The 25,388-nt window shown below is 38.2% G+C and overlaps 1 protein-coding gene across 18 annotated transcripts in view; it reads right to left on the bottom strand.

Moving 5' to 3' along the window:
* OSBPL3 (oxysterol binding protein like 3) overlaps positions 1 to 25,388 on the bottom strand; it is a 112,994-nt gene that overhangs the window by 8,676 nt on the left and 78,930 nt on the right. For 10 of the 18 annotated variants that reach the window (XM_034402138.3, XM_087892651.1, XM_087892661.1 and 7 more), the window contains 8 exons: positions 25,172 to 25,328; positions 24,330 to 24,460; positions 18,833 to 18,940; positions 12,487 to 12,621; positions 11,908 to 12,001; positions 4,565 to 4,815; positions 3,609 to 3,746; positions 305 to 368 (listed from right to left, as the gene is read on the bottom strand). In XM_034402138.3, the coding sequence (XP_034258029.2) occupies positions 305 to 368; positions 3,609 to 3,746; positions 4,565 to 4,815; positions 11,908 to 12,001; positions 12,487 to 12,621; positions 18,833 to 18,940; positions 24,330 to 24,460; positions 25,172 to 25,328 (1,078 nt within the window). The remainder of the gene's footprint in view (positions 1 to 304; positions 369 to 3,608; positions 3,747 to 4,564; positions 4,816 to 11,907; positions 12,002 to 12,486; positions 12,622 to 18,832; positions 18,941 to 24,329; positions 24,461 to 25,171; positions 25,329 to 25,388) is intronic. The other 8 variants (XM_087892655.1, XM_087892654.1, XM_087892658.1 and 5 more) reach the window with 1 other exon arrangement.

Below are 25,388 nucleotides of genomic sequence, written 5' to 3'. Positions count from 1 at the left end.
ACTTAGGTTGCTTCCCTAAACTAATCTGACTTCAAAGTAACTCTGCTGAATATAGCGGGACCCTTTGGACATTCTCTTTGTGGAGGGTGGTGCATGACAGCCAATGTTATTTTCTCAGAAACTTCCATCCTACTTTGAAGGTTTCATGTTGATCCCAAAATAGGTTCCACAGTTTTGGGGAAAACTGCATTCTAAAGTCTCAATAGAAAGTTGGGTTATTATCCAAATTATTATAATGCCACTCAAACATCTTCCTCCTTTGTTCTTGCATTCCAAAAATTGATGATATAAATTAATTAGTTACCTTGCCAAAATATAAAGTTATCAGATTCAGCATGACATGCAGATATAGCTGGGTGATGACTGACCTAACAGGAAAGGAAGGTAAGGTTACAATTACATTTAGAACCTTACTTTCTGTTCTCATTTATTTTTGAAATGGCTTCATTTTCCTTTGAAGAAAAGATACCCCACAAGGGGGAGCTATTAAAATAAAAATAATCCATTAATAAATTAGTGCAAAAAATTTAAAACAAATAATGGAAATTACATTAAAGTTAGATATATTTTCTTCTGAATAAAATAGGTTAAGGATTCAGTGAAATGGTAGGAAAAAGGCCCAGGAAACAAAAGAAGTCTATAATGAATTTTGATTTGACTTGCTAGAAACTGTGTTTGAAAAAATCTTTTATATAAAATTATATATTAGGTGAACTGTGAATTAAAAAAACCTTTATTAAATAAAATCCAAGCTATAGGAAAATATAAGTGGGGAAAACAAAACAAATAAAAAAATACAGCTAAGATTCATACTTCAAATTTTTTAAGATTTGTATAAAACCATGTTACAAAGTACCAGATAAGTCATGGGCTTTGGACAAAAGGGTCTACTTTTTGTTAAAAGCAAATACATGTTGTTCTCAAACTTATTCTTACAGACTTTTCCAGCAATAAGATTTTTCTAGTTCTTGTGTTCCTGACTTTCATGCAAACAATATCCTCTTGGCGACTGAGTTATGGAGTCAGGTTGGATATTTTGCATCCTTTATGTACAATCATTAAAATGCCAGAAAGTGTCTTCATAAAATTTCCAAATTTTTATTTTTTCCTCTTTTCCAAGCAAATTTACTGATTATTTTAAAAAAGCATTAAGTATTTACATGGGAACATAAACATATCTAATTTTAGGAATTAATGCTAAAATAATTATTTGAAGAAATATTGATATTATTATTACTGACATTTTTTCAAAAGGATTAAAAATTAATATCCTTTACCCAGAAGACATACCAAGTTCACCATTATTTATACTGATATCATCTGGAAAGATCCTAAAGGTACTTTTTCAAGAAGCAACTGGACTTTCTGGTTTTTCTTTGAAGTTGTTTTGCTTCTCATCCAAGAAGCTTCTTGGATGAGAAGCAAAACGTCTTCAAAGAAAAACCAGAAAGTCCAGTTGCCTCTTCAAAAAGAGCACCTTTCAGACAACCATGACCTGGATGACTGATAGACATCTGGGAAAATCTATTGCCTTTAAAATGGTTTTTCATAATCTCTTGACTGAATCATTCACATCACTTGTGGACCAAAGAATAAAGGAGCTATTCTGCCCCTGACAGAAATCTGGTTTTGCCTTGTATGTAATCCCTAAACACAATCTGAATTGCCAAGGCTCGGATGATGGGCTTTACTTTTCATAAACTTCAAGCAACTGCAAGATGCTATACATCTGTGCAAATGTCAATGTGCAATCTACAATCCATATCCCAATCATTGTGCAAAAACTGTTTAATCAAATGCAACTTTCTTGTGCTAGCTTGAACACTTCTATAGTAGGACTATAGAAATGTAATACAGGTATTGAATATTAAAATATTAAATTTAATTAGAAATATCCACTTATTTCTTGTATCACTAGTTTTATTAATTGTATTCTTAATAGAATTTCAATTTCAGTAATTACTGTAACAATCAGAAATTTTAAATTTCAAGTCAGCAAATACTACAAAGATACATGAAAGTTAGCTCCAAATATTTGACAGACTTAAGGAGCAAGTCTTCATGGATTTCTTTAATGCTATTCAGGGGTACAAACACATAACGCTGAAAAATACAGTAGTTCGTTCCTAGATAGACTTACAGTAAACCATTTAAGCTAAAATCTCTTTGAAATATTTCTTTCCCACCTTCCCCACAACTAGGATAGATTGCCTCTTGCACCAAGAAAAACATCAGTTTTATACTTCAAATGGGATGCATTGTGAAATTTCATTTTCCAAATAGACTGAAATTAAATGTTTTAAACAATTCTACGAAATGCAATAAAACAGCTACGGCTGACTTGGCAATAAGTTCCAATGAATTTATTGTTTTCTAAAATTATATATGAAGGCTGGATAGTGCTTTGGAGCATGGGGAGTTTGCTCCTTTGGAGCATGGGGTGTCTGCTCCTGTCTATAAAGCAGGTCTGTCTCTTCCCCATGACTACTACGTTCACATTCCTGCATCTTCCCATTTTTTCAGAATCAATTCCAAAATATATATATATCACTGTTCAATACAAATCTTCCTAGGACAGTTCAGAATAACAACGATAAACATCAAACATCTGGAACTGAATTTTGTTTCTAAAAATTACTCACCAGCTAACACAACCCCGTCATGTTAAAAAAATTAGAGCAATTAAAAAAAATCTTTCTAGATGAAAAAAAGCAATTAAGTTGATACAAAGCAAGTCTGCTTGAGTACAGAATTCTACTGTACATGGTTTCAAAATCACAAAGGACACACTCCTATCTCTGTTGGATCGCTTTACATAGTATGACACCTGAAGGGCATATCAGATATGAAATATTTAACACATAGGCGGGTTGCTATGGGATGGGAATAGTATTTCCCATTAGGAAAAATATGTTCATGTAAGAACTACATAGAGGATGTGTCCTACTAAGTGATGAAATTCAGCCAGTTCTATCTGGCTCAGGCGAACCAGTAGTGCCAGCGGTGGGAGGCTCCGCCCACCCACCCGGACATCATCACGTCCCATTTTTTACCCTCTGTGCATGGACGCGTGAGCATAGCATGCGCAAACGCTCACATTTGCGAACCAGTAGCGAAGGTAAGTGGATTTCACCCCTGGTCCTACTAACAACTTTTAAGGTAATAGAGACTAGAGCCACTTCGTTCTCACGATAACTGAAATAGGGAAGGCAGAAAATAGCTTTGCTTTTTTGTTTTGTTTCTTTGGCCCTGAAAAGCAGAAAACTTTTATATATGGAGAATATAACAAATCAGAACCAGTAACATTTTCATTTCTTCCAATAACTTTCCTTAAAATTCTCTTTCTGTCTTGCTGTCTTCATAACTTTCTTGACCCCCAACAACAATTTCATGAACTGCAGAATCTCCACCGAGCCAAACAATGTTATGCTCCATTTTTTATATATTTAGCATTGGCTCTCCAATAGTTAACTACACTATGTTATCTTCTTTGCAAGTTTGAATTTAAGTTGTAGGAACATGAAATGAAATGGGAAAATAAAATTGGAAAGCCTGTAACTAGATCATTTGAAGTTTATTCAAACTGTATCATGATAAAATTGCATTACCTGTTCAGAAAAAAATTGGAAACCCTTATCTTCACGGATACATTCATAGGTTTCTCCAAGCACAGGATTGAATGGCTTGCTTCCAGCTCTGTAGTAGCTAGATGCATAGGCAGAGACTGCAAAAGCAGACACATAAACCTAAGAACACAATTAGTAACATTAAGTAGATCATTATGGAAAGGTATGCAGATTTTTAATGTTGTTTAATTTTTTAATGGGAATTTGACATTTGACATTACATCAAGATCCATACCTCCTATAAGCTAATGTGTTCTTGAATGCAGTTATGCTTTAACATTTTCCTTCTTTGAGTTGCATCTATGAGCAATGATAAAGATTTTTTTTCCCTAACTGAAGGGGCAATAATTGCAATCTTTCTAAGTACATTGTTTTCCCTATATTTTGATGGCCATATCTGAAAAATCTATAGGAAGGTTTTGTATGAACCAGCTTTCATGGAATGATGTTTGCCCAACTATCCCCATTTTCATTGTTCAGCTGTGTCAGTGTAATGAGAAAGGGGAAGAAAGATTGACAGGTCAGTATATTCAAGTCAGTCAAGATCCATTTGGAATTTGTATTTCTATTTGAATTTGAAATTCAAGCACATGGCTAAGTTTGATTTTAATAGTCAATTTGACTATTAAGATTATTTAAAAATTCAATAGAAATATATGTATTGGTTTTCCCTCGTTTTCCTGAAGATGATCTTCCTCTGTTGAGCCCAGAACAAGTATATTTGGATTAGGAATGTTACGGCACCTTGGTTGTTTGAAATGTTTTTATTTTTCTGTGTATTGCTGTTCTGTATGCTATCGTGAACTGCCCAAAAGTATGTTATATAAGATAGGTGGCCAGTAAACAAATAAGTAAAGTTGTAATATAATTTATAATGTAAAATAATACAAAGTAAGTAAATAATTTTCTCATTTTCAGTATAGTATATTTCTCCTTACCATCCTTTCAAAGGGATTAGGTGTAAATGCTGCCTTATCCAGCAATTCACTATATTCCAGTTCCTCACAAAGCTTTTGCAAAGTGTTCAAAGGTTCATTCAGCCCAACAGGCATTGACACCTTGGAGAGATCTTTTCCTATATTATTCCGTAGAATGTTCCAGAGGCTGATGTTACTTGTATTGGGGCATGAGGCTGGTAAACGTGTCCTCCTCCTTGAATGGCATTCCACAATACCATCTGGGACACAATCTTGAAGACAGATGTCAGGTTTAAGTTTAGCAATTTAATATTTTTCGGAATTCACTCTGTTCTATAATTTCCTCTAAACTTCTCAGAATAGAAGATACAGTTACATATAGCTTTGAGAAGAATATTGTGCTGAACCATGGAGATTTGATCAAGGACAACCCAAAATTTAATAACTCTGGGCTTCCTGGCTTCCAAAATCAACTACTTCATTCAGAGATAGAATCTGTTTCAGTCAGTCACTTTCATTCTCTTCCAGGTAAGTTTCCAAAGAGTTCATGCAATTGGTGAGCAATACCAAAACTACATTTCTAATACAATAAAAATTATCTTACTCATTCACATAGCTATCTATATATGCAACCATCCCATTCATGCATACCCCTCCCGCTCATTTTACAACTATTTATTTAAAAAGGTCTTATTTACATAAATGGACTTTGTCTATTCTCTCCATATTGACAATGCTAGGTGAGTTTAAAGAGAAAGAAGCATAAAAAAACAAAGATAATCTTTACCTCTATCCCTATAATTATGCTTAAATCTGTTTGCTAAAATCTGCATTTCCCTAGTTCTACACTTTCTTCATGAAAAAAATAGAGCACCCCCAGTAGGCAGAACAAGAGATCTTTGCTACGGACATCCGGTTTGACGTCGCGGTGAGACACCCGAGAAAACAGTGGGCTCTGTGGAGTCCCGCGAAAAACCCGACTGCCAAACCACCGCCAATGGGTCTTCGGACCAGAACCGTCCTGCAGGGACGGGGTAGGAAGAGAGGTGCCTCGGACGACCAAGAAGAACAGGCAAGTTCCTCAGAGGGAACTCTCTGTGAGTCGGCGGTGGGGGGCGGCAGCCGTGGCGGTTGCCACGAAGCTGGGATGAACTGAACTAAGAGATGTGCAGGAGGAGAGTGAAAAAGAACGAAGCTCTTTGAAGCTGGGTAAGTGACACAAATCTAGGCTGGAAACAACGCTTGAGCAATGATTGTTATTTGTAAGACCCCTAGCCTTAAAACAGCAGCTGTGGATTTGAGGGGTATAGAAGATTTTGAAAAGTGACTTTAGAAGGAAAAGACCTGCAAGGAAAATTATTTTGGTACTGAATTAATTGGAACAACTAAACATTGAGGCATGTTAAAAAGCCTGGAAAGAACTTTTTAAATTAGAATTGGACTTGGGGGGAAAAAAAAAGAAAAGAAAAAAAGAAAAAGGAACTTAATACTTTTAAAACTCAAAAGAAGAAGAGTGTTAAATTGGACTGTTATATAATCACAACAAAATGGAGACTGGCGTGACTAAGGGAAAGTGTGGATTGCAGAGCAACACCTTCTGCTTTAAAAAGAAACACTAATTAGCCGTTTGTTTTAGAGCATTGTGAAATTACTGATAATAGCTGTGAGATATTGGTGGTGGAAGTTTCTTCTTTGTTTACAGACAGCTTTTTTGGTGGAAAGAAAGAGGAAATACAACAGAACTTTTATAATTGATATTAATTGGCGCATGAACAAAAGAAGTCAAATGGCGCAGGAACAAAAGAAGGACTATTCCTGTACTTTGCAGGAATAGAAGCAACAAAAAGAACTAAAATGACATATGAAGAATTAACTTTGGGAACATTGAATTCAAAATGGATTATAAGTTAATAGACAAGGAAATGAAGAATTAAAATATACACGTCTGGAAAGAAGAATATAAAAATAGTTTGAGTAAAAAATGAAACTGTATTGTTTAGATGAATATTAATTATAAAAGGAGGTGTTTAGAGATATATAAGGATGTAAAATAAAATAAAGTGATTAAAATAGAAAAATGAAGTAAAGATGGATAGTATTGATAGAAAGGAGTTTCTTATAGATGAATATGAATATATATATGAATATGAGAAAACCCCAAGAAATTTTATTGATTTATAATGTGGATATGTTTGATGTAAGAATTAAGCCTCAATGTTAAATTATAAACAAAGCTGAGAATGATAATAAGATTAAATATACAGAACTAATGTATAGATTGAAGATAAAATAAAATAGGAGATTAAACAGAAAAACTAAGAATATGTTTAATGAATATGCTGGAAACAGCCAAATTATAGATGAATATGCTGGGAAACAGTCAAAACAATAGATGGTACCCCCAGACTTCTAGTCATGGGGGATTTCAACCTGCCATCTGTCGGCGAAACGTCTGAGGTGGCTCGAGAGTTCATGGCTTCCATGACGGCCATGGACCTTACTCAGTTAATTCATGACCCTACTCACACGGGTGGACACACTCTGGACTTAGTTTTTGTCTCTGGTCAGTGGTCGAGTGGCCTTGATACAGGAGATATAGTCATCGAACCCTTGTCATGGTCTGACCACTCGCTCCTTCGACTGGACTTTCTAACCGCTACACCCCACTGCAGGGAGGCGGAGCCGACCAGGTGGTTCTGCCCCAGGCGCCTGATGGATCCTGATAGGTTCCAGATGCAGCTTGGGCCATTTCCTGAGACTCTGGCTCACGACTCGGCTGATGACCTGGTGGCCGCCTGGGATAGTGCGGCCGCCGGGGCTTTGGACCGCGTCGTGCCTTTGCGGCCTCTGACCCGGCACCGAACTCACCTAGCTCCTTGGTTCTCCGAGGAGCTGCGGGAGTTGAAGCACCGGAAACGACGCCTGGAGAGTAGTTGGAGGACTAGCCGCTCCGAATCCGACCGAACACTGGTGAGGTCTCATATTAAGACCTACCTAGTGGCGATAAAAGCGGCGAAATCTAGTTATTTTGCCGCTCTTATCGCGTCAACAGATAATCGCCCGGCCGCCCTGTTTAGGGTGACCCGCTCCCTCCTCCATCAGGAAGCGCCGGATGATCCCTTGCAGGGTCAAGCTGAGGATTTTGTGCAGTATCTGTATGACAAGATCGCTCAGATTCGGGAAGGCCTGGCCTCTGACTGGGTAAGTCCGGACGGGATGACTGAGGCAGGTCTTGAGAGTGTTATCTGGGAGGAGTTCGATCCTGTGGCTCCCGAGGACGTGGACAGGATCCTGGACGGCTGAACGCGACCACATGTTTATGGGACCCGTGTCCCTCCTGGTTGGTACTGGCTTCCCGGGAGGTTACACGAGGCTGGCTCCAGAAGATTGTTAACGCTTCTTTGAGTGAGGGGGTTCTGCCGGCCGTTTTGAAAGAAGCGGTGGTGAGGCCCCTCCTCAAGAAGTCTTCTCTGGATCCGGCTGTATTGGCTAACTATCGTCCAGTCTCCAACCTTCGCTTTGTTGCGAAGGTTGTTGAGAGTGTGGTGGCGCGGCAACTTCCCCGGTACCTGGATGAAGCTGTCTATCTAGACCCGCTCCAGTCCGGCTTCCGACCTGGGTACAGCACAGAAATGGCATTGGTCGCGTTGGTGGATGATCTCTGGAGGGCTCGGAATAGGGGTTGCTCCTCTATCCTGGTCCTGTTAGATCTCTCAGCGGCTTTTGATACCATCGACCATGGTATCATGTTGCACCAGTTGAAGGGGTTGGGGGTGGGGGGCACCGTTTTGCGGTGGTTCTCCTCCTACCTCTCTGACCGGTCGCAATCTGTGTTGACAGGGGGGCAGCGGTCGACCCCGAGGCGCCTTGAGTGTGAGGTGCCACAAGGGTCAGTCCTCTCGCCCCTTCTGTTCAACATTTATGTAAAGCCGCTGGGTGAGATCATCCGTGGCTTTGGGGTGGAGTTCCATCAGTACGCTGACGATACTCAGCTGTACATCTCCACCCCAGGCCACCCCAACGATGCCCTTGAAGTGATGTCCCAGTGTCTAGAGGCCGTGCGGGCCTGGATGGGAAGAAACAGGCTCCGACTCAACCCTTCCAAGACCGAGTGGCTGTGGCTTCCGGCGTCCCAATATAGCCAGCTGGTGCCATCGCTGGCTATTGGGGGCGAATCACTGGCCCCCACGGAGAGGGCTCGCAACTTAGGCGTCCTCCTGGATCCATGGCTGTCTTTAGAAGAGCACATGATGGCCGTGGCCAGGGGGGCTTTTTATCAGGTTCGCCTGATACGCCAGTTGCGCCCCTTTCTGGATCAGGACTCCCTACGCATGGTCACTCAAGCACTTGTCACTTCCCACCTGGACTACTGCAATGCTCTCTACAAGGGGCTCCCCTTGGGGTGCACCCGGAGGCTACAGTTAGTCCGGAATGCGGCCGCGTGGGGGATTATGGGAGCGACAGGGCGCTCACATATGACACCTCTCCTGCGCAAGCTGCACTGGCTTCCTGTGGTCTTCCGGGTGCGCTTCAAGGTGTTGGTGACCACCTTTAAAGCGCTCCATGGCTTAGGGCCGGGTTATCTGCAAGACCGCCTTCTGCCGCCAATAGCCTCCCACCAACTAGTTCGCTCGCACAGAGAGGGCTTCCTCAGGGTGCCGTCGGCCAGACAGTGTCAGCTGGCGACCCCCAGGGGGAGAGCCTTCTCTGTGGCAGCACCCGCCCTCTGGAATGACCTACCCCCTGAGATACGCACGATATCAGACCTCCGGACTTGTCATCGGGCCCTGAAAACACACCTATTCCATCTAGCTGGGCTGGCTTGATCCCATCCTCTCAGTTTTAATTGAATTTGGTTTTAATTGGGCTGTTTTTAATATTTTGGGCCGAAATTATTTAATTGTTTTTTAAATTGTTTTTAAATTTTATATGCAATGTTTTATCTTGGCTGTACACCACCCTGAGTCCCGCAGGAGAAGGGCGGTATAGAAATAAAATTATAATAATTATAATTATAATAATAATATACTGGGTATGAAGGTAAAATAAAGTTGGATATGCTGGAAAACAGCCAAAAGAAAATGATTAAGGGATAGTTAAAATAAACATAATTTAAATTGGAATTGATAGTAATAATAAAATGATTATGTTGGGATTAGCATCAAAATAAAAGTGACTATCTTGATATGAATAACAAAATGAAGATGATAAGACTGTACCGTATTTTCCGGCGTATAAGACGACTGGGCGTATAAGACGACCCCCAACTTTTCTTGTTAAAATATAGGGTTTGGGCTATACTCGCCATATAAGACTGCCCCTCTTCCAATGCACACCAAATAAAAATTAAAAAACCTCAACTGGCTCACCTACAATGTAAAAGCAGCTGTGCTAGACCCAAAATGGCCCCTGTAACAAGCAGGAACCTCACACAGCCACAAAAAGCCCCCCCAAAAAACTTTCACACTCTAAACACACACAACACAACACAACTGGCTCACCCACAATGTAAAAGCTGCTGTGCTAGACCCAAAATGGCCCCTGCAACAAGCAGGAACCTCACACAGCCACAAAAAGTCCAAAAAACCAACTTTCACACTTTACACACACAAAATTCCACATACAGCTTTGTGAGATTTTGTGTGTTTGTGTAGTTGGAGTGAAACACTACAGAAACACACTAAATCTCAGAAAGCTGCACAAATATTGTTTTATTTTATTTTATTTTTATTTTTATATGAAAGCTAAATTTAAAACTTCCTAAACTTTAAATGGCTAGGTCTAAAAAAGAACAACTAAAAAAACCCCAATTGACTATTTTTTTAAAGCTCCCAAAGGGGAAAAAACTTACCCAATAGAACAGGGGTCTCCAACCTTGGCAACTTTAAGACTTGTAGACTTCAACTCCCAGAATTCCTCAGCCAGTTTTGCTTTGCTGGCTGAGGAATTCTGGGAGTTGAAGTCCACAACTAACTCCTTGCTTGATTGCAGGCAGGGAGTTGCTTGTTGCCTGAATAGATTCAGGCAAGCAAAGCAAGGCAAGCGTTGCGACTAGCAGCTGAGGTAAGCAAGCTGGAGGGGGGAAACTTTTTCCCTTTTACGTGGTTTCTGGCGATCCCAGCTGAGTTGCAGGGAACTCAGCTGGGATCGTCAGAGCTGGGATCCTCAGAGTAAAAAGGAAAAAACTTTTTTCCTTTTACGTGGTTTCTGGCGATCCCAGCTGAGTTGCAGGGAACTCAGCTGGGATCGTCAGAGCTGGGATCCTCAGAGTAAAAGGGAAAAAACTTTTTTCCTTTTACGTGGTTTCTGGCGATCCCAGCTGAGTTGCAGGGAACTCAGCTGGGATCGCCAGAGCTGGGATCGCCAGAGCCATTTAAGGCTTGTCAAGAGTCTTTCGGGCTGGTCTGCCTGGTTACAGGAGTACTACACCCGGCGTATAAGACGACCCCCGACTTTTGAGAAGATTTTCATGTGTTAAAAAGTCGTCTTATACGCCGGAAAATACGGTAATAATGAAATGATTCTGTGTACAATGAAATATAATGTGAGATAAGCCTAAGAAATATAGGTGTTAGTTAAAAGAGGTTAGGATTTAAAGATTTAATGTAAAGGGTCATAGGATGGGCATTTAGATAGAATTTAGGGTAAATAATTGTAATTAAATATTGAGTTGTGTTATTTGGAAACTAAGATTGTGGTGATATAATAGAATGGTAAATGTTTAGATTAAGATATTATAATTGTGGGGAAAATTTTTTGTTTTGGTTTTTATTTTGAAAGATGTAATGGTGGAGATTTGGGAAAGAGCTTGATAAAGAGGAGAAAGCGATTGTACCTATTCTTGACTGGATCAATTCTTTATTCTCAAAAGATGTATTTTATATTTTTGTTTTAAAAAATAATAAAAAAATTTCAAAAAAAAAAAGAGATCTTTACTAGAAGTAAAAAAATCTGGATTGTAAATAGCAAAAGTGGTGGGCGGGGGCTCCTTTTTTAAAATCTTTTGCCAGAATTTGATTATTTATACACTGCAAGATATTGGCAATGACTTGGATTGGTAAAACTTCACAGGAGGAGAACTTTTATCCCCCAAGTCATATATTATACAATATTCAACATAGGGGAAGGTGTGTAAGAGAGAAAGAAGATAGAACATCATCAGAGGTGGAAGAGAACACTGGAAGGCTACACATTAAAATGTGAGTTATTCCTTCTTTGGATATCACTGTACATAGTATCAGAACTGCAGAAAGCAATTTTTAAAACTGAATCCTGAACTTAATCTGCATGTTTCTAGGTTACTAATTATTGGTAGTTCAAAATTAAAAACAAATCAGAGACCAGAAATAAATAAAGACGCCTACCAAGTGTTTGCCTTTCATTCTCTATGTCGTTACTTAGGTTGTCTTCGGAAATATTATCACTTATATCACTGGCATATGAATCATCATCAGACACCTGGGGAGGAAGTAAACATTCTTTTATTTTGATAATGAAGCAGAAAAAAAATCCTTTTCACATACTGCCACATTTGTGCAAAGGAAATAAAAATACATCAATCAAGTTTGAAATGGATATTGCAACAATAAAATTCCTCTATAAGCAACTGTTAGCCTGTGGAACTAAAGACTAAAGTAAGCTTGAATATAATTTCCACATTATGGGAAATCTTACTACATGGCCAGTTCTAAATGGAAATAATATTCAAATTTGTGTTAATTAAATATTTCTTCCTAAGAAAAGCAAAGTAATATCTTCATTTAAGCAGTACATCTTGTATTCATTCCTTCAGTTCCCTATTCTCTTAAAATATTTTAGAAAGTATCTGTAAATAAGTTTTGCGTGCTGAAATAATGTGCATGGTGTTGCCACTGAGACTGCAAAGATAATAAAGATTACATGATTTTGAAACAAATCCAGTGTTTCTGAGCTACTTTCCAGACCTCATTTTCTGAAGAACTGGCAGACAGCAGAACTTCCTGTGCATCAAAAAATTCGGTGAGGGAATCTGTTATTGATAGTCTGCTTTCATTGGATATTTGGTGAACCAGACTCCTGTTTTGATGTTCAGAATTTTCCTGCAAAAAAAAATAAATTAAAAACAGTCATGAGCAATAGTTTATTTATTATTAAAATATATTTAAAAGAATATTTGACTACAACTGATTCTGGGCCCTTTACATAGTAAACTGTTACCGGTAGTACAATGAAAATGAAAAACAGAAAACCATATCAAATAGAATACAAAGTTTTACAAGAGCTCATACCACAGTCTGCCCACATCTGGCTTTCAACACTATTTGGAATAACATTTTGGGTCATCTGGGACATGCTATCACAGAGGTCAGGCACTACAGCAGAGAATGTATATTCTTTAAATACATGTGGCTATACAGGTAGCCCTTGACTTATGACTACAATTGAGCCCAAATATTTTGTTCCTTAAACAAGACAGTTAGTTGTTAAATGAGTTTTGTCCCATTTCTTGCCACACTTGTTAAATAAATCACTGAAGCTGTTAGTAACATGATTGTTAAGTGAATCTGACAAGCATTGACTTTGCTTGTCAGAAAGTCGCAAAAAGTGATCAGATGATCCCAGGACACTGTAACCAGTGGTGGGATTCAATTTTTTTAACAACCGGTTCTGTGGGCGTGGCTTAGTTGGGAGTGTGGCTAGTTGGTCATGTGTCTGGGTGGGCGTGGCTAGTTGGTCATGTGACCGGGTAGGCTTGGCTATGTGCATAGGAACTACTCAGAGGATTGAAAAAAGTCATTTCTGACTGGTCCTCGCACTTTTGACTGGTTCTAGCATTTATGACCATCCTCACATTTATGCCCGTTGCGGCATTCTTAACAACCGTGTCAGTCATTTCACCACTACTTCTCTTCACCACGGTGACAAGATAGGGCCCAAAACATAAAATGTGAGGACAGTCGTTAAGTTCAAGGACTGGTCAAAAGTGCGAGGACCGGTCAAAAATAACTTTTTCAGCCCTCTGAGTAATCGGTATGCACATAGGAATTACCCAGAGGGCTGAAAAAAGTTATTTCTGACAGGTCCTCGCACTTTTGAACCGGTCATCATTTATGCCCATTGCAGCATTCTTAATTAAATTAATTAAATAAAAATGACCTGCTGGAGCGGTCAGAGGCAGTCCGAGGTGGGCATTCAGGCTGGCTGCAGGACAAGGTGATACAATCGGGGTAGACAGGCCGCTGCTGCCCAGGTGGGCGGCAGGAGCAGGCCTAGAGGGCTGGCTGCAGGGTGAAGTGATCGGATGGGGTAGGTCAGGGGTCTGGAACTTTAAACACTCAATCTTAAACACATGTAAACATTTAAACACAATCTTAAATCTGGGTGGGCACTGCCAACTCCATATCACTTACTCCCAACCCAGGTTTTGTGGCTCCCAGTATTTTCTTTTAAAGAGGTATCTCTGTGTGTCTCTTTCATCTCTCTCATCTGTTTCTTTCTCTCCCCCCTTTCTCTCCTTCATCTCTCTTCCTCTCCATCTCTTTTTCCTCCCCCTTTCTCTCCATCTCTTTCTCCCCCCCATTCTTCCTCTCCATCTCTCTTTCTCCCCCCCCCTTTCTCTCCTTCAACTCTCTTTCTCTCCATCTCTTTCTCCTCTACCGTCTGGGCGGCGGCGGCAGTGACCCTACTGCACCATCGGGTCGCTCCTCGGCTTGGAGGCGGCACCTTAAGCCTGCATCCCACTGTGCGTGCGCCCGCCCGGCTGTGCCTGCAGCTGGCTCTTGTTGCTCTTACTGAGTTTCGCAATGGGGCAGACAGCGCCCCTCCTCCACCTGGAGCCCATTACGATGTGGAGCTTCGGCTGCAGCCTGGGCAGCCAATGTTCTGGGGCGGAGAAAAGTCATGCATCTCCCAGCCAAACTGTCTCAGGAATTCTGGGAGTTGAAGTCCACAGGTTGTAAAAGAGCCACAATTGCCCACCCCTGTAGGTTGGTGCCGTGTGGGTGGGGGGTGGGGCGGGGCGAGCGAGCCAGCAATTTAACAAACGGTTCAGTGTGCTGTGAGGCCAATAAATTACAAAAAACACCGAACCATTTGTTAAATTACTGGCTCGCCCGCCCCTCGCCCCGCCCTGCCCACCACTATTTATTGGCAAGGGGCGGGGCGAGCCAGCAATTTAACAAACGGTTCGGCCGAGCTGCCTAGAACCCCACCACTGATGGTAACGTTATAAATATGAACCAGCTGCCATACATCTGAATTTTAATCACATGACCATGGGGACGTTGTAAGTGCTGTAAATCTGAAAATGGTTATAAGTCACTTTTTAAAAATGTTGTTGCAGCTTTGAAAGTTCATTAAACAAATGGTTGTAAGTCAAGAACTACCTATATAAAAGCCTGCTTGATCAGGCTTTTTGAAGGATGCCTGCTCAAATTACCTGAGGTAGGCAAACATGAAACCATAAGAATTTTTTATATCTAACACTTTTCTTAAATACCTTGCCTTCTAGTGGCAGTTAAAGCTGAATTTCAGGGTGGGAGTCAAGAGCTCCTTAACTAAGCCCCCCCCCTTCCACAAAATGATACTAGATAGTTACAGATTACAAAATCCTTCAGCAAGCATGCTGATTTTAATACAGAGATCACTGTGAGGCTGACATAGTCAGCTAAGTATGTATGTAATTGCTGAAGCTCCCTATTAAAATACTATTTTCTGAAATACAACGGTGCTTTTTCCTATATATAACAGGAATGATGTAGATTTGGCCACCCAGGATGGAAGGGGGGACAAACATTTAGTCTCAGAGCGATACTCCCAAGGGAAAGGAAAAAGCTAATGTGAGCTGGATAATGATGCACAGAGAGCAGATTTGCAAAGCTAGGATCTTCCATTGTTTGAGTCAGGAAAGATAGATGGGTGTTTTACTTTGCTTGTAGAAACCATTATAAGCTGTTTAAAGGAACTAACATTAGTTATGTGTTTTCACACAACATGGAACAAATGACCTATCAACATCACTGCATGCAGTGATGGATAGGTAGAAGTTAAGGCAAAGAGGTGGCAAAATCCTTGTTGGATGGAGAGTCAGAAAGTCCATCTAAGCAAATTGACAGCAAAACAAAACAAAACAAAACTGTGAAGTACAGTGCATTGTAAGAAGCTAACATATAAAAAAGGACAGGGGTAATAAAGAAACTGACAAGGTCAAATAGAAATGCTGAATATAATGACCAATTATTTTCTGTCCTTTCATCTCAATCTTTGCATTGCCTTACAATGCCATTGCTATATTTATCATTTGAGTATTTGAGAAATTAGTCAATTTCTGCATACTCAAAACCTCTCAAGATTGTAAAGCATTTGAGTTCAGCAAGAGAAAAATACTGAGGCAGGTGTTAATTTATTTCTGTCTGATATTTTTCATCACAAAATAGTTTCTCATAATACTAAATTGATATAGTTATCGACATAGAGAAGCCTAAAGACAGTTTTCATTTGATCTGCGACCGCATGTGTCCAGTTAAAGAACGTTCATTTTTTTGTGTCAAATAGCACATCTTTATTAATTTCTACATTTTCAAGTGACCCAAGATCTCAGTGCAGTAAAAGATTGTCACCAAAAGGAACAGGAATGAAATTGCCACCACATTCCCCCCCCCCCACCTAGTTCATTTTTGTGAACATATATGAATTTATCTTTTTCATAAACATTTTCATTTGATATATTTCAAATTTTGGAGCTTGATGTTGAAGGCTTCTGTGATCACAAAAGCAAGAGATGCAGCTTATGGGTCTTGGCTTTCTGATTCCTGCTCCTAACACCAAATCCCCCCAGCAAGAACAGCTGACATTCAAGGAAACTGACAACAGGAGAATAAAGAACATTTGCAGGTGAGCCTCTTTTCCTGTCATGAAAATATCTGGTTTTTATTTTGTAGACACTTATCTTTCTAGTTAAAGATTCCTTAGGAATTTGTTAGACGAAATATATTTTGCTGACTTTTTGATCAAAGAGAAAAGCATAATTAGCTAATTTAATCTGTCCTCTGAAGCTTGTCAATTATGCTCCTTTTTCTGATAATTTAGTTGTTTAATATTCAGGATTTGATTAATATACATATTATTTGCAGTAAAGATATTGATTTATGTGAAATCCATTAGGAACACTTCTCTCCATGACTTTGACTTTGCAAAAGTAATATCTTTTTATAATTTCAATATAGTTACTATTATTATTATTAGACTCACTGTAAGCAAATTCAGTATCAATAATATATCCAAATAGATCAAAGTAATGCCAAAACAAAAAAGATGTTACCAAAAGATGTTACCAAAATATAAAGTTTGGATTTAGCAATTTCTAAGGTCTTACATCTTTTTTTCTCTGACGGAAAAGAAGATAAAATCAGCAGTCCCAGGCAACTGGAAAATTGTATTAACCCATAAAACGAAATTAACCACATACTTATCCCCAGTACTTATTAGTCTGTGTATTTGTAACTCTGAATTCTTAGAAGGTATCAGTAAGATTATTATATTAAGACCTACTGTATGGTTTTAGTTTTAAACGTTTAATATATACTTTTAATCCTAAATTACATATTTGAGAAGTCTGTAGATTGGAATGGCCTATAAAGGCTACAGAGAGAGACACAAACGGGAGGATTGGAAAATTAGATAACTTATTAAAATACATAATAAAAAGGAAAACGTTAACAGAATCAACCTAATTATCCCAGTTTTTTAAAAAAATAAAAACAGCAGATAACTAGCCTATATGGCTATGAAATAGCCAGAGACTGTTCTCTTGCACAGACCTCTTTCAAGAAAGGATATGTCTCGCCTTTCCCATTTCACAGCCGCTTATGAATAATTACACTAAACTTTGTAAGTAAATAAAAATGGGAAGGAAACAGTACGAACCTTGACATTGCCTCAACAAAAGCATCCAGCCAGCTGAGTGGGTAAGCACACCTCACATTAGTTCATCATTTTTCCCAGTATGTTGATATACTGGAAAGAATTAATTTCATAATCTCTAAGTCTGGATTTGCAAATATAAATCACCATGTGCAAATCTGGGCCCTCTGTTGTCCTTTTCAGTGATGCATTTTCTTTTCTTAAGGTAAACATTTCTAGCCACCCTATTTGTGCAGAGATGGTTTATGCTCCAGCAGGATGGGCATTTTGAATTTGATCAGGCTAAGCAACCTGCAGTTCCCTGACTGTAAACATTTCATTACAATACTAGAGCCCCTGCTGTAGTTGTTGGGGGCGGAACATTTTCATTTTTATAGTCAATATAAATGTTTTAAATATTGTAAAGACATCAAAACACCCCTTTAATCCCTGTTGCCTCAAATCAGAGATTTTCCATATTGGAAGATGTATGCCTTAGACCAGGGGTGTCAAATTTGATACCACTGAGGGCTGCATCAGGGTTGTGTTTGACTTTGGGGGGCCGGGGTGGGCGAGGCCAGGATGGGCGCAGCCACCTTGACATCAGTCATGTTGGGGATATCTGTGGCCCGAAAGCTCTGCCAGCGAAAACGGGCTCCCATGCTCTGCTTTTGGCTGTGACGGCCTCCTGTAAACCTCTGCCAATGAAAATGGATATGGAGGGGGGGGCGCATGCAGCTCTCACAAGCTCTGTTTTCAGTCGCAATGGTCTTCTGCAGCCCTCTGCCAGCTAAAACGGAGCCCATCCGAGTTCCATTTTCACTGGCAGAGGCATCCTTGGCCGGACTTTCACTGTTTTCAGGGCCAGATCCAGCCTACAGGCCTTGAGTTTGACACCCCTGCCTTACACTCTTCAAAACTCAAAAGCAATAGCATTCCCTCAAACAAAAGAAATGAAATTGCTTGCTTCCTTGCCCATTCTAACATTATAACTGACTACCTTGTTTCCTGCAGATCAGGAAACCTTAGCCTTAGCCTAAGAAAGCTCTTCCCCCTCTCCCCCAAAAAAGCTCCTTTTATCAATCTGAGTATGATAATCCTTATCTTGATGGGTTTTCTACAGAGTTATTTTTCCACAGACTGAATTAAAAGGTTCTGTTTACAAAGGCAAATTAGTTTCTGACAATTATTTGAAGTGCAAAAGTTGTATAGAAGAATTTGATATATAAAAAACTAAAACATGGAATATACAAACTGTTCAGCAACACTACGAAGAATGGCAAAAGCTGATGTTATTGTTTGGGTGGCCATACTATGTGATGAGAAGATTCATTATGGCAAGACAATGACCAACTGAATGGAGGAGATGCAACAAGGAGCTTTGCAAAAAGACAGGAAATCTATACCCACCTTTACAAAATCAGGGCTTGAATTTGCATTAGCAGCTGAATCAAGGAGCATAGATTCGGCATGTATTCTGCATAACCGTTCTTTAAGATCTGTGTTTTGTGCTATGGCCTGGAACATTTAAGAGAAAAAATAAAGTACATTTGGGCCATCATAGTGTCTCAGCTAATTACAAATAGTTGTCTCTCTGGTATTAAAAAAAGAGAAGACAAAATGGAATGCTAAGAGTATTTGAGGCCAAATAATTTTTCCTTTTTTCCCTCTAAAAGAAAGGGTAATATTTAAGTAGTAAGAGCTGTATAGCAACTGAAAAGCAACTTTTACAAAGCAACAGCTCAGAAAGCAAAGATGGGGTTGACTCTGGGATGAACTTGTGCTATAGAGTCTTCATGATGGTAAATTTTCAAGGAGTATGAACTGCAGTCAGGCAACTTGAGAAGGTAAGTGAAGATGGTATTAAATCTGTGGCATAATACACTGCCAGCTTATTGGGAAATGATTTGGTACAGGACCACAGCATCTAGTGATGAAAGACTTACTATTTTTCTATCATGATACTGAATTTATCAATGTATTGATATAAACGGTTTTTTAAAAAAATGTAGTCAGAAGCTAGAGATGAGTTACTTTTTAATGAACAGATGAAGGAAAAGTTTAATCTTTCTTTGAGGTTCTACCATCCTTGTCTTCTAAATCTGATTTAATGAAAAACACACATCTGACCTTACACATTTAACATCACATGCACTTGAGAGTTATTAAGTTTCCAAGAATACATAGGTGACAGATGTAAGCAAAAATGGTTTTAAATATGATTATTCAGAATTTATGGATACTAATTCTTCCATTTTTAAAAACAGTATATGGCAGGTTTCTTATATTCTTGACAGATCCTTGGCTTTTTTTTTTTTTTTTTACTATATTCCGGGAATGTAATTTTTAGAAAAAGTATGACTAACGAGTTAGAAAGTATATGTGCTAATTATCTTCCAAATGCCTCCCCATTCCATTTAATGAATGCTGCCATCAACACTAACTGGGTGTGAATATCCATTTCTCTTTCCTCCATAGACAGCAAACATTCTTCTGACTTTGATTTATGTTAGAAAATAATCACTGCTAGATGAAAATGCCACCACAAGATGAATTTTCACTTCTATTAGGCAAAAATTATGGAAACCACTAGCTGATTCAAGAAAGTAGGTTCAACACATGCAAACCAAGCTTGCTTCTATCCTATAGTAGCAGCAGTGTGGTGCATTAACTACAACATAAGCAAAAGACAGGAAATGCACATGCATTTGGTAATAACTGACATTAATCGCTATATGACTAAGCAGGGCAAGATCAAACAAGTCTCCTCAGCAAGTGGGTGTTGCATGATTTCTTCAAGCAGAATGTAATTTTTAAGACAACTATGAGTAACCACTTGGGACTTTGTTAATTATCTTTCATGTCAAAAGAAATGATACTGCAATGTTACTGTATATCCATTTATCTGGGAATAAGCTTCAATGCATTAAATAGCAAGTTACCATGAATACAGTTTTGGAAAGTTTTAATTATTCAGAATATCACTGTCAATACATGTATCAAATGTAGCATGATAGACAGGTAGATGGATAGGTATATTGTCGTCTATCTTTTGGTTCTGTTCTTTGATTTAAAATCTGTTTGCCAGCCAGAATTACTACTGTATAAATTGATATAACTATTAAATAAATAAGAAAATGAAGAAAATAGAAGGAGTTAAAAATTTAATCCTGACAGCAGATAAATAAAGGACCTAAATTGATGTAGGTACTCTGAAAGTATTTCCATTGCCAATATCCAAATATATCCACTCTATTTGAGGGTCACATTTTCTCCATCAGTCATAATTATATAAAGTACAGCCTACTAATAATGTTGAATAATAGGAAACAGAAAAAAAAGTTTCATATATTACTCTGTTAAACTAATGAATTCATTTTCATATGATGTAGTGGTGGTCTTTGACTTGGAAATTTTCAAAGGGTATCAGATAAATTAGGAATGAGTTTATAAGACATACTTATTACAAAACAACCCCAACCAGAATCAGGAGCAACTTTTGAATACCAGTTTGGAACTTAAGAAATCTATTTTATATTCAGAGAGATCTATTCAACTCAGAATTATTGTTACAGAAGGCTAAACTGGAACAACATTTATTTAAAAATTGTGAAGAATCTGTGAGCTGTATGAATCACTCAAATTCATTCAGCCTTTGATGCTAGCAGAGCAGTTCTAGAGAGGTAACATAGGCTACTTCTCTGAAAGTTATCTGGGATAGTTCAGAGCTGCTGATCCTGAGAAAATGGACGAAGTTCTCCATGATATCAACTTTGCATGTGTAGCCTGGATTCATTTTCTTATTGATTAGTGAAATCCTCCAGGAAGGAGAATTCCCCCTTCCTGAAAAAGTCATTGCTCAACCTGGCAAATTTAATGGTTTCCAACCTTTTTTTTTTTTTTTTTGGGGGGGGGGGGGGCAAAGTCAGTGGGAAAGTGGGTGCTGCAAAGAAAGCAAGTTACTTATACTCTTTGAAAAGGGCTCTAGAGGAAACAAATGATATGTACCCGTTCCAGTCAGGGCACAGGCCTGAGTATGAGACCATGAGTGAACAGTTCCAACTGATGGTTATGAGGCGCAAAAGATCAAGAATTAGGATGCTCTGTTTGGTATGTCTCAAATGTTGAGATTTTTACCATTGGTGAAGCTGCACCAATGGACTACATGTGGCTTGTACTATTTCGTTAACTTGGATGGATATGTACAATGTTTTACCCCTTTTAACTAAGCAGTGCAAAACTTCAATCATATAAATAATATTATTAAAATGTCATAACGTACCTTGGTAGAAGCTTTAATGCAACATGAAACCATAGGAGAAAATGGAGTGAAGTCCGAAAAGAAATCTACATACCTCATTTCCCAACTTTTGTGAAAATTAGGTACGTCTCTACTTTATGCTTTGTTCTAAGTTATTTTTATTATATTTTGTTCTTCTTCAGAAACTTAAACTAGATATTGTGCCTCCTTTGTCCCTGTCCAATCCAGGAAAAATGTCCACATTTCATAAACATGTATGAGCTACATTTGATTCCCACATTTTCTTAGCTAATTCTTTAGGATATCCTGAGCTGCTTAACTTTAATCGATCAAAATGTCTGCCAAACGTTGGACAATTGTTTGGTGATTTGCATCACCAACTGATAAAATGAAGTATTGTGCATTCTGCAATGCAAAACAAAAAGCAGACTAAAAGCACTGTGATTAACACCAGCTGTCTGCAATTACTGTAAATTCGAATCTCACCAGGCTCAAGGTTGACTCAGCCTTCCATCCTTTCTAAGGTAGGTTAAATGAGGACCCAGTTTGTGGGGGCAATAAGCAGACTTTGTATAAATATACAAAAGTATGAAGGCTATTGCTTAACGCATTGTAAGCTGTCCTGAATCTCTGGAGAAGGGCGGCATATAAATCAAATTAAAAGAACAACAACAACAACAAAACAAAAACAAAACTCAAATAAAAAAGGTGCTGTGGTATATGAACCACTACCTCACAAGCCCATAAAACAGCAATGCATCATGAAACAATATAAATTCTACTTCCAGACCTAAACTGGAATAGCAAATTTCTTCAAATTACATTTCTAATGTCAGGGTTCCAACCTTGGTTCCCCATCCCCTGCCTATGGCAACTCGAGAGCAAGTCAGGAATGCTTCAGAAGTTGACATCTAATTTCTGATCTGTAGTAAATTAGGTCTAAGAAGTTATCTGATAAGAGATGCCTCTTGGAAAAAGAACCCTTCTACAATCAGCTTACTGAGGCAAGGAAGAAGTTAAGGGAAATAAGAGCAACTGAAAGGAGTGCATCCATCAGAGCTGAATAAACTATTAGAATATTTTAGCTCCAGCCTATTTTTTTATTCTCTAATCTAGGCAAAAAACAGGATTATTGTTCTTTAGAGAGTATAGCAACTACGAGCTGAAGGTTGTAAAATATTTAAGAGCTAAATGAATGGGGAGGATATAATAATTATTAATATATAGATCATTCTGCACATACGTTCTAAACATTCTACAGTTGTTTATATCTTAGCATATCTTGATGTGCAATTTAAATATTGCTTTTTATTTTCACACATACAAAAAGCATCTTCTAAAATTATTAATATAATCTGATCTTACAATAATATGTGGCATACTTTGCATATGGATATGGAAGAATGGGAAAAAATAAAGGAATTCCAGACAGATGAAAATAGAGCCTTATTTCAAAATGATGAGGGAAAATACCATTTTTCATAATACTCTTATATAGTATAGATTCTAAAATAACTAATGATATATTGCATCACAGCTTCACCAACAGCCTTTATCCCTTTAAAAGTATCTTTGTATGTGGGAAGCACTGCAACTTCAAGTGTTATGATTTATTCCACTACTCTATTCTGCACCATGCTTCCAATCTTGGAACTATATTTGGGGAAGTCTGTACTTAGGACAATTCATCATCTCCCAATTTCCTTCCAGTTTCAGGCTCAAATATGGACCATTTGTTTTACACTAGGAGGACAACTGATACATTTTTTCCCTTTCAAAACTGATTGCTGTTGATGATCCCAATCACTAATCATCAACAATCTAAGAAGCAAATTGTCCAAAGCCAATTTTATCTTGCTTGGGACTCAAATAAGTGACCACATAAGGGTTCTCCTGCAAGCTGACCTCTTGAAATTTGTTTATCTTAGTAGCTAGGTTTCATTCAAATATCAAAGATTTATGAACTCAAAGTTAATGATGGGATTTTATTCCACCTTATTTAGCCAGACTATCAGGGATTGCTTTCCAAGATGTTTCTTAAGATTTAGGGAATGAAAATAATGGTGGTGAAGGCAAACATCAGATTGCCTTATTGCAGGTAGAGTGATACAACCAGTTCATTCTATCAATTTATATTTTATTATATAAATTTAAAAGCCGAGTATACAATATAAAAGAGAGGAGATATGCTCCCACAATCCTCTGTGTCTACTTTTGGGAGTCAAGGTTATAGTTTGAGCAACAAGAGAGAGATTAACAAGCACAGATTATCCTGGGCAATGGAAATATTTTTTTATCATTAACTTCACGAAATTCTGTGATGAAATATGAGCCCACTACTTGGAGATAAGACTATTATGGAGATAGAACATATTCACATTAAGTGTACCACTTCACAAAAAATGAAATAGATGCCTGTGTGTTCAGCATAAGGACACACATTGTGCCTTCTCCAAAAGTTTCTATCACATTTAGGCATCTCTTGGAAAAATCACAATTCGCAGCTTGTTATAGAAACCAATGAACAAGTGTTTATCAAAGCTCAGTTCATTTCAAGTAAACTAAATGAAGGCAAAAATCAAACCAAAAAGAATTAAATGATAAGCCACATTTTTGAACACAAGCCCAATTAATGTGGGAACTTACAGATGATAAGGCATTCTTCAGTCCAATTATCTGAGCAGATGGAGATGAGACTGAATCATGGTCAAACATCTGCTTCAGCTTCTCTCTTTCTGTTGAAATCGTACTAAAAGCTGACTTTAAGGTAAAGTACACTACAAAAATAGTTAAAAAAAATTACAGAAATGACGCAATTTGTAGATCAAAATGTAGAACTATTCAATGCATCCCAATGATGACAAAGAACACTAAGCAAGCAAACAAACCCAAATCTTGTGATTAATGTCTTAAAAGTTGTGCATAAAAGAAATACTAGTCTCATTTGGAAAAAAAAAGTCCCTGAAAAATCAATCAAATGAATTTAGATAGGAAAAACTTTGCTGGAACAATAGTTAAGTTACTGCTTTATTTATTTTATAAATAAATAAATGATGAATGCCATTTTTCTTGGCCTTGGAGCTCCTCAACATTTTTTTCTATTTTGTTTTACTTAAAATAGCTTACTCTCATAGCAACTCTTTTACATCACCAATGCTACAGCTGAAATTCAGCAAGCCACTTGGAGACTTCATACATGTAAACCTAAGGCAACCTACTGTTGATGTTTAGATAAAGGTTTTAACAAATGTCTGATGTGTTAAAATATTCCAAACTCTTACATTCAGAACAACAGTCAAAATGAGACCGTCTTCCCATTTTCTGGGGGGGGAAAATGAAGAGAAATATTTATAAAATACCTCTTGTAGTCTCCATAAATAGTCCAACATTCGATATTCATAAATTGCATGCAGTGTTCATCAAGTTTTATTTTCATGAACCTACAAATTGTTTTCACCATCTTTCTATTGGGGACAAATCCCAATTACCTTTGTGAGCTATGTGACACAAGTCCTCTTGCATTTTAGAAAATTCTGATGTCACCTCAGAACCATTTGAATACATTTTTTCATCTCCATAATCTAATGTAGATAAATTAGGATTTGAAGCATGCAGCCTTAGTGGAGCAGAAAGAACAGCTGGTACCTGCAAAGAACGTACATTATAATTATTTTTATATTTCCATTCAGTTGTGCCAATTTTCAG

The sequence above is a fragment of the Pantherophis guttatus genome, chromosome 4 (genome assembly GCF_059756535.1).
Source record: "Pantherophis guttatus breed Tessera chromosome 4, ASM5975653v1, whole genome shotgun sequence".
NCBI classification, from domain to species: domain Eukaryota; kingdom Metazoa; phylum Chordata; class Lepidosauria; order Squamata; family Colubridae; genus Pantherophis; species Pantherophis guttatus.
Note: the sequence above shows the minus strand (reverse complement) of the source record. Positions and strands in the feature narration are given on the sequence as shown.